Genomic DNA, 9,442 nt, shown 5'->3' with positions numbered 1-9,442 from the left:
AGTATTATACCAAAACTAGAAAATTCACAAAGACACTCGAATAAAAGGTGCATCCAAACTTTTTTAAAAAAAAAATTTTGATTGTTATGCTCATATAAATATATAATCATTAAGTGAGTAAAGCTAAATTTGAGTACACCTTGCACCTTGGTTTATACTAGTATTAAAAATTTCAAACTCATTGAAAAATAAGGATTATAAAGCTGTATAAAATACCTTGTGAAATTATGAACTCATATTGATGTTTGAAAAGTAAACTATTACTCCTTCACTTTCATATTGAAATTGATCAAAATGATAAGATCAATATGAAACGGAATTATTCAATATGCCTATCCAATTCGATCCATATTTCAAGTTCGGGCCAAGATCGGAATTTTACACCAAATAACCCTAGCCCATTTTGTTCCCAACCCATTTGGTGAGAAAAAGTTTATTTGGGATTTCTCAAACTTGAGCATTAAGTGAAAGGTGAAACTTTATAAGGAGCTATAAATATATTCATTCAATACTCAATTTTCCCATTTCATCATCCCATATCATTTTTCTGGGTTGCACCATCAAACAAAAATTAAATTTCTTCATATCTTTCACTCTTTACCATTTTGTTGGAGATTTTAAGCGTCGCAACATTACGCAAATCTTCTTAATTTCGTGACTTAATTTTTCATAATTTTCACTGCAAATTAGCAAATTCACAGTGATTACAAGAAGGCAACTTTTACAGGTATGATACTACCCATTATTTTTCTTTAATTTTTCTCTTCAAAATGATTTGATCTTGAATAATTATAGTGATTTATATAATATTTACTATTAATAAAGAACACATTCATCATATTCTTGGGCATTTTTTATTCATTTATTTTTTTAATCTTTGCTTTCTTAGAAGATTACTCATATAATGATGATTTTTACGCTAGGTTGTGTATGTTTAGATTAATTTTATGATGATTAAAGTTTCTTGTTTATGTAACATAATGCATTATCATCGTATATAAAAATTCAAGATCACATTTCTAGGAAATTTTGTGTCAATATTAAACGGTTAATTTGAAGATGTTTGGTGAAATTAGAGACAATATCATGTTGGTTTTTTAGTATGTTCAACGCTGGATTGAGTACGATGAACTCGGTTCGAGTTCGGGTATACGTAATGGCGTTATGGTGACTACCATTAGACGTACTAGTTTCTTGAGAAGTTTGGTTGTCCTGTTTTTGTAAACCTTGTTAGCAGTAACATTTCCCCTGTTTTGTTAAAGCTGCAAAAGCATCTTTAAGACTTTAATCAGTAGATGAGCTTTTCTTTAATAGAAGTTTGCTTTGCGCTATCTCTTTACGAGTTACATTATGTGTCCGATACAATTTTAGGATGTTTGGAAAAAGTTATCGCCTTTTCTTAATAGTTATGGTATATGATTAAGTCTTATCAAAGTGACATTATTTATGATTATGAGATGTGGAACGGAGGATTGTTTTGTTAGCATTTCGTGTACGTGTGTTGTGTGTGTTAGTGATGCCAAGTCATGTAATTTGAAGCGATGATACGATGGAATCTCTAGTTCAATGTGCATTTCTTCCTTGTCAGATTCTTTGCATTAAAAGAGGTTAAAGAAATGAGAGACATGAATTTTGGTTAATTTAGCATATGGTTATGTTTGTCACATAAAATCCACAGTTTCTGGCCTTTTTTTTTTTTTTTTTTTTTTTGGAAGCACATCTTACTTTCCAATTCATTAATCTTTTAAATCAACAGGAAGAAAATTTCGTTATAACAGGTAATAGTTGAGAGAATTCTAAACTGAATTGCTGTATTCTGTCTTCTTATGGATTGAACTTGTGTTATTTGTTTTCTAGGTTGAGCTTAATTCTCTTTAACATCTTATGCTTCACTTTAAAATTATGATGTTATGTTTGAATAATAAAAAGATCAGGCTGTCTCTGAAGTTGGATTTGTATGTGCATGCAGAATGAGCCAACTGATGAATCAAGGAACAGTTACTATACCAGCAGAGGCACAACCAAAAAGGAGACGGGGGCGCCCTCGGAAGGATGAGAGTCAAGCACCTCCAAGACCTCCAGTTCCCAGGTTTCCCAGTATACAAGGGGAGGGATCGAGTACACTCAAACCTACAGCAAGCATTCCATCAAAAGGAAAAGAAAGTATTGAAGATATCGATGATGATGATGATGATGATCAGGAATATGATGAGATGGTAGGGCAGGTGGTTACAGGAGTCCTAGAGTATGCCTTCGATGCAGGGTATTTCCTTTCAGTCAGAGTTGGGGACAGTAACGTATACATGCGAGGCGTTGTGTTCAAGGAAGAATGTATTGTTCCTGTTACCCCTGAAAATGATATTGCTCCCAATACTAAGATGCATAAGAGAAAAGATTTCCCAATCCCCTCGATGAATGTCATCCCTCAGGTAGCTGAACAAACTGCTCGTAATTCTTCTTTGAATCCAGCTGAAAACATCGAAATCCAACAGCAAGAAAAGATCCCTTCCCCAAGTGTCACTCAGAAGGGGCAATCAGAGGATAAAGAACAACAGGAGAAAGCTTCAGATGACAAGGAACAGGAGAAAGCGTCAGAAGATAAGGAGCAGCAGGAGAAAGCGTCAGAAGATAAGGGGCAGCAGGAGAAAGCGTCAGATGATAAGGAACAGCAGGACAATTTATCTGATGATAAGGAACAGCAGGAGAAGCTATCACTAGGAGCCGAGATCATTGAGGAGGTCTCTGCTAAAATGGAGAGTCTGAAAGACTTGTCAGAGCCTCCGGTGAAGAGGCAGAAGACAGATGAAACGACTGTGAGTCTCTCAAAAGAGGAGGATATAATACAACATGATGCTGATGTCACTAATGAGAATTCCGAGGATGCTGTCAAGCCTGTTGAAGAAGCTAATAATACTGTTTTGCTTAAGGAAGCAAATATTAGTCCTCCTCAAATCGCAATTTCCCTGAAAGACTCATCAGTCGATGCTCCGACAGTCATGGAGCAGGACATTTGTACAACTTCAGGGTTTCAGATTAGCATGGAGAATCCAGACGATGAAGATGAATTGTCTGAACCACCTAATGACATTAGCCCAATGGAAACTGAAAAGGGGGGAGACGAATGATTAGGGGAATTAATGATTCTAATTGCTCTTTTTATGATATTTTTTGGTCATCGCAGATATCAAATTAGATAGAATTAGACCCTCCTGACTGCTTGGGCTGATCGTTTTGGTTAGATTTTTCTTGATTGTTTTATGGTTTTCACAGTTGAACTTGTAGGAACTGAACTTTTCATGGCTTTGATGAAAAACTTAGTTTTATATATGTTGTAATCACCTGGTAAACAGTTCTTATATTCTGGTGCATTTTTCTGTCTTATAGGATGTTTCATGTTTTAGACTTAGAACTATATCAACTTTTGGATTATAGAGATAATAGACCACAGTTTGATCGGTTGTCATGTATATATGCAGGTTCTTAGTTGTAAATTCCCTCAACAAAGGCTGCAATGCAGGGTTTCCACTGCCATTTACAAAACATTAAACTTTCTATATGATTTGTAAATTGTATCTATTTTCATAACGATTGCATTTTGAATTATCATCTTAGGGGATCGGTACCCACGTTTTGTGTTGTTCTGATTCGTTCCAATCTGTCAAACATAGGTACAATTGAGCAAGTGTTAGAACTCCGTGAAGTCTTTCACGATTTGATTCAATATGAAGTGTCATAGTCTATACTCGATAAGTTGTTATCAAGATTATGCAAAGTGTAGAACCCCAGTAAGATTGGCTCGCCATATTCTACAGAGTACAGACCAACATCATCACATAATAGTATGGAGTGACCCTAAATTTTGAGCTTTCATTTTTAGCAAGTGTTTTAGAGATGGGAGTTTCAAACTTAGAATCTAATTTGATCAATATCTTAGCCATGATTTCTAAGGCAAGTTTGCAAAGGCAAAAGAAATATAGACACATCACATCACTCTTTTGTTGCACCCAATACTCGTATATCGTAATATATCAAATCCTGTTTTAAAATATGATCACCCTTTATATTGGTCATAGCTTGGTTGAACTTATTTTAATATGGTGCATGAATGCATAATATACAACATGGATAATAAATTACCAAGTCTCGGAAAATTTATAGGAATTTAGTAAAGTGAAATAGCTTCCTATAAATAAATTAAAACTTCCTATAGAAATTTAATCTTCATGTTGACGAAACGTGCACTTTTGGTAACTACCCATTTACCTTATTTAAAATTTGGATTAGACAAAAAGCTGAAGAATAATTAAATAAAATTCTAGAAGGTTCTCTATCATGGGGTAAAATAAATTTGCACTTTTGGCGATGCTAGTTGTACTTATTACACAATTGATTATTGTTTTGAATGGTTTAGATGATGCAAGTTTTTGTCAAAACCCTAACTGGCAAGTCCATCACTCTCGAGGTCGAGAGTTCTGATACGATTGATAATGTTAAGACCAAAATTCAAGATAAAGAGGGGATTCCCCCAGATCAGCAGCGTCTGATCTTCGCTGGAAAACAGCATCCAGAAGGAGTCTACCCTCCACTTGGTGCTTCAATTACCTTGGAGGTTGAAAGCTCTGACACTGTCGACAATGTTAAGACCAAGATTCCTTGGTTATGTGGGATTGTTACTGTTTGGAAGGCTGCTGGCTTAAGATTTTCTTTGCTTTGCTTTTAGTAGGTTATATGAACAATTTTTAGTTTATGTTTCCTTATTGTAGTAATCTACTCTGACAGTTCTTTCTCATCTACACTCGTGTCTTTGTATCAATTGTATGATTCTCATTTAAATTCTGTTTAGTGATGCTTGCTGTCGCAAAATGTTTACATAAATCTGTAGACAAAGGTGGTTTCATGCATAGCTATAACAAGCTAGGATGAACATCAATGAATTTTTCCTTCAATTGAGATGTTGCATGCTTGTTAAAAATTGAAACAATCTTTGTGACCTCTATATGCATGATTATTAGCTTGAACTATTTCGTGTATAAATGATAAATTAGGCAGAGGGAGAACAGTAAGTAGTCTTTATATATATATATATATATATTTATATATATATATATATATATATATATATATATATATATATATATCCGACCACATTTTTCTAATTGCAACTTCAATTAAATTGAACAATAAGAGATTAAGAATGCTCGATTAATTAGGACAAACTATGTGATAATTTGTTAGCCCGATTGAGTAATTATGCATAATTCATTTTAACTGTAATAATGTCCCATAGTAATAAGTCATATATATGATCGCATTTAAGAAGTGTAATACTTAAAAAAAAAAAAAAAAAAAAAAATTGTGCGCAAACATCATCAAACAAGCCCTACAACTACAGCAATCAGCTAATCATCTTCTTCGTTCCTCTTCTCAAAATTACAGAGCTCTCTCTTCGAATTTGCAGAAAACAGTCCGCGAATCTTCACAAGTAAGTACTCTTAATCTCTCTCACTTATACCCTCTTTGTTATTTTTTAATTGATTTGCTAGTTAATTTTAATTTTTGATCTAATTTTCGATTTTAATTTACTGCAAATTCGATCGAAAAATGAAGGGAAGAAGATGGATATAATATCGCAATTGCAAGAACAAGTAAATTTGATAGCATCACTTGCATTCAATACTTTCGGAACTTTACAAAGAGATGCTCCTCCTGTTCGTCTCTCTCCTAATTACCCTGAACCTCCTAATTCGAACCCTAATCCTAACCCTAACCCTAATTCAAATAATTCGAATCCCAATCCTCCCCAACAAGGGCAGCAGCAGCAACAACAACCACCGCCTGATGCTTCCGCCAATTTTGCTGATGAACCCAAAACTGCCAGTGCTGCTCTTGTTAAGGCTGCAAAGCAGGTAAATTTTCCTGGGGTTTATTGTTTTTCTTCTACCCTTTTTAAGTATCTTTTTTAATTCATTTTTGGGTGAAATATGATGAAAATTGAACTGTATTGTTTGGAATTGTGCCATTATAGGCTCATAATATTGATGTTAATTATGTGTTTTGTTGGGGTTGTTATTCTAGTTTCAATGTATCGAGCCGGGCTTCTTTTGCTAGTGTCAATTAGCTTATGAAAAGATTGCTTATGTGCGGAGCTCTTGAGACTTCCTATATACATATTGGGTTGTTAATGGTAATCCTGGATTTGTGATTTTATACTAGAATGACTTTCTTGAGTCAATGAGTAGGAATTCGTTGGCTCGGTGTGTATGATAACTCTGTCCAAAAATGTTAGACCATTTTTTCTTCACTTAATTTAATTACCCAAGGGTGCACCGGTACGAAGAGTACCATGGAGAGGTTAAACGAGGGAGAGGGAGACCGAAAAATGACTTGGTTGGAAGGAGTTAGTAAGGATATAAAGTATATGGATTTGCATGAACATGAGGCATTTGATCGTACGGGATGGAGGAGGAAGACTTTTGTGGATGACTATACAAAATAATCATTTTTGGTTTATGTAGCCGACCCCCACTTATGGGATTAAAGCTTTGATTGATTGATTGAAGAAGTCGTAATAGGCCTACATTTCATTGCAGCTACTTGTGGTGACAGGGTTCACCAAGTAGAGAGTAACTGCTCAGTTTGAGTAAGACGCATAGCAAAGAAGCTGTTTATATTATGTTGATCCAATTTGTATTCTTGCACATTTATATGGTTTTGATGTGCCGTCTCAATGATTAGAACATGATGAAGAGATTCTGTTTTCTGGATCTTGTAAGGATTGGCGTCTCTCTAAGGGGAGAGTCTTCAATAGTTGTGGAAAGATGAAATCAAAGGTGTAAGCTTTGAGCATAGGAATTATAAATATTGGGGTGGCCATTAGAAGAAACATTTAGCAGCAGACTTATGACTGGAAATCTGGAATGCAGCTTTTAGCCCACCAGGTTTCCATTATAAACATGGCATACCATTGTCCAAAAAAAAAATCACACACACATGGCATACGGGCATACCGATATAGAGTTCATCTTCCTCCTTTTTCATCTTGTTTTTTTAATTTTCCTTACGATGAAAATGATGTTGCCATTTTGGTTCAACTTATTCCTCTGTTTCTACCATAGAGTTCTTTAGAGGTTTTAGGGCTTATTCTCAAGATTTGATTGCTTCTTGAGTTTTCTGTCATACTTTATAGCAATGGGTATCAGTTAAGGTGCGACTTGCCACGGATTATATAATATCTGTTCTTGTCTTATATTATTGACTTGTAATTTTTTAGACCTGTGCGGATATGGCAAGCTTTTCTTTTCTTTTAATTTGCTGGGGAGATGAGGAGTTCTAGATTGGGGAGAGTATTTTAACCCATCAAATGCCTAGAATAATTTTCTCGTCTGCCTTGTCAAATAATTTGTGTCCTCACTAATTTTTTTCTAACTTGCTCTTTTACAGTTTGATGCTTTGGTTAATGCCCTACCACTAGCTGAGGGAGGTGAAGAGGCTCAACTGAAAAGAATCGCTGAGCTTCAGGTATTTTAGTAGTCTAGTAAATAATTTGCTGTGAAATATAGAAATCTATAGAGCCTGCTAAAGTGACCTTTCTTAACATATTACCAGGCAGAAAATGATGCTATTGGCCAAGAATTGCAGAAGCAACTGGAAGCTGCTGGTAATGGCTTGCTTTTTACTATAAATTATATTCCATATGTATTAATTTGCATTGTCTACTCTTTCTTTAGATTTTGCCTGTGTGAAATAAAGCCCGTCATAAATTATACTCGAATACTTGACTGGAAATATTTTAGAATTTTCATAATCTGTAATTTTGCCTCCTACTTGAACCAGTTGATTATGCTTTACTAGTTGCCTGGTATACCACCTGACCATCTGCACACAGCTTTTAGTTCAGTTGATACATCTATAACCACATTGATATTGTTTTTGCCCCATTGAATCATTTTACTCTAAATAGTTGTGCAGCCAGAATAAGCAGAGCATTAGGTTCTGTTATAACGTGTACTGTGGAAAAGATGTAACATGGCAAAAAAAAATCTAATTCGTATATATGCCTTCTCGTCAAATATTCAATTGAGGAATTGGATCAACTAGTATTCTTGATACATTAGGCCATGAAGGTGGTTACTTTCTTGTGTACTGTGTACCTTATACGTGTACATTTTTACTTGTGTAGCCTGTGAGTTATTACTGTGGTAACTATCAGTCTATCAGAATCTATTACTTAAACTGAAATGAATATGATGCTTGATTTTCGTAGGAAGTTTTCCTAAATAGATTTGATGCTACTTTTCTGGAGTTTAGCAAAGCTAATGGCAGTGAGTCTTACTGGTTTGCACATTTTCTTCTTCTTTCTGCCCAGATAAGGAATTAAAGCAAGTCCAGGAATTGTTCAGTGAAGCATCTGATAAATGCTTAAACATGAAGAAACCATATTGAATATATTTCCCCTCCGGAAAAATAATAGGATTGAAGGTTTTCTTTGTTGATCAAGTCACTGGCCTGAAGTTTGTGCTCAAACAATGAGATTACGCAGCTTGTCTGTCATCTTTGTACAGTGTGTTTGGAGTTTGGACTGTCCCAAATATTGCACATTTGTTGGTTAAATGTTTTAGAATGAACTAAACCAATATTTTTTTTAGTTAGTACAGCACATAGCTTGGCTTAAGAAATTTTAGTACCAAAACAAAATTGTTAACAAGACGTGTCAAGTTTACTGACTTGCATTCCATTGTTTATCTCATTAATTGAAATTTGATATCAAACCTTTGGCTTTGTGTTGACCCTGTTTCTGGAAGCAAAATGTTCCGAGGCTGGCTTGTGCAGCAAAAACCAGTGCGTATCGATGCTCTGAAAGTTTAATGAGGCTGAGCATAATGGTCCTGAACAGGCTCATTACTTTTTTGTTTTTTTTCCCTGAAAGATACACTATAGTTTTGTTTTTACAGCCATTCACTTTACTTGTTGAAGATACTTATTAAACTTGATGCATTTATATATATAACATTAATACAAGGGATAATACTACAGTTATCCATCAATAAATAAATAAATAAACACTTCTTTCATTCCCCGAATATTGCAATATGGGAATAGGGCACAGATGGATAGAGATAGAGAGGAGAGAAAACAAATGCAAATTAAAAAAAAATGTTCCAATATTTGTGAAGCTTTCTAAAATAATAATAGTTGTAATATCTGTGAAACGCAAGAAGTACAAAATATATATGATATTATCAATGAGTTGTTAGGTTAAAAAAGAAATTCACCTTCAATAAAATAAATTCCAAGATTCGCAATTCCCTTGTTTACTCTTTTTAATAAGGCTTTTCTTTAAAATTGAGGGTTTGTAAACATGTACCCAACGGCCCATAGGTCCTTACTACTCCATAAATCTTAACTAAAACTTACACTAATTTTTTTGGCAACAAATTCTTTT

General features: G+C 34.5%; 3 protein-coding genes across 3 annotated transcripts; all 3 read left to right on the top strand.

The window, feature by feature from the left end:
• The first annotated feature begins 1,970 nt into the window (after positions 1–1,970).
• On the top strand, positions 1,971–3,125 carry LOC110687195 (FK506-binding protein 5-like). The gene has a single exon (XM_021863806.1). It carries the CDS (start codon positions 1,971–1,973, stop codon positions 3,123–3,125), a length of 1,155 nt encoding a protein of 384 aa, XP_021719498.1.
• Positions 3,126–3,891: 766 nt separating this feature from the next.
• LOC110687194 (polyubiquitin-like) lies at positions 3,892–4,846 on the top strand. The gene is made up of 2 exons (XM_021863805.1): positions 3,892–3,948; positions 4,412–4,846. The coding sequence occupies exons 1-2, from the start codon at positions 3,892–3,894 to the stop codon at positions 4,718–4,720; spliced, it is 366 nt and encodes a 121-aa protein (XP_021719497.1). The 3' UTR covers positions 4,721–4,846.
• Positions 4,847–5,208: 362 nt separating this feature from the next.
• On the top strand, positions 5,209–8,786 carry LOC110687355 (mediator of RNA polymerase II transcription subunit 21-like). Its single transcript, XM_021863997.1, has 5 exons — positions 5,209–5,482; positions 5,608–5,906; positions 7,441–7,518; positions 7,606–7,657; positions 8,366–8,786. Exons 2-5 carry the CDS (start codon positions 5,616–5,618, stop codon positions 8,440–8,442), a joined length of 498 nt encoding a protein of 165 aa, XP_021719689.1. The 5' UTR covers positions 5,209–5,482; positions 5,608–5,615; the 3' UTR covers positions 8,443–8,786.
• Positions 8,787–9,442: the final 656 nt, after the last annotated feature.

This window comes from Chenopodium quinoa, unplaced genomic scaffold, assembly GCF_001683475.1.
Source record: "Chenopodium quinoa cultivar QQ74 unplaced genomic scaffold, ASM168347v1, whole genome shotgun sequence".
Lineage (NCBI taxonomy): Eukaryota > Viridiplantae > Streptophyta > Magnoliopsida > Caryophyllales > Amaranthaceae > Chenopodium > Chenopodium quinoa.
Note: the sequence above shows the minus strand (reverse complement) of the source record. Positions and strands in the feature narration are given on the sequence as shown.

Bases quoted from the DNA above. Each gene is read 5' to 3' on its own strand.
- LOC110687195 (XM_021863806.1), top strand. From the start codon at position 1,971: ATGAGCCAACTGATGAATCAAGGAACAGTTACTATACCAGCAGAGGCA.
- LOC110687194 (XM_021863805.1), top strand. From the start codon at position 3,892: ATGGGAGTTTCAAACTTAGAATCTAATTTGATCAATATCTTAGCCATG. The intron at 3,949-4,411 runs GCAAGTTTGCAA...TGAATGGTTTAG, and splicing joins TCTTAGCCATGATTTCTAAG to ATGATGCAAGTTTTTGTCAA.
- LOC110687355 (XM_021863997.1), top strand. From the start codon at position 5,616: ATGGATATAATATCGCAATTGCAAGAACAAGTAAATTTGATAGCATCA. The intron at 5,907-7,440 runs GTAAATTTTCCT...GCTCTTTTACAG, and splicing joins TTGTTAAGGCTGCAAAGCAG to TTTGATGCTTTGGTTAATGC. The intron at 7,658-8,365 runs GTAATGGCTTGC...CTTTCTGCCCAG, and splicing joins GAAGCAACTGGAAGCTGCTG to ATAAGGAATTAAAGCAAGTC.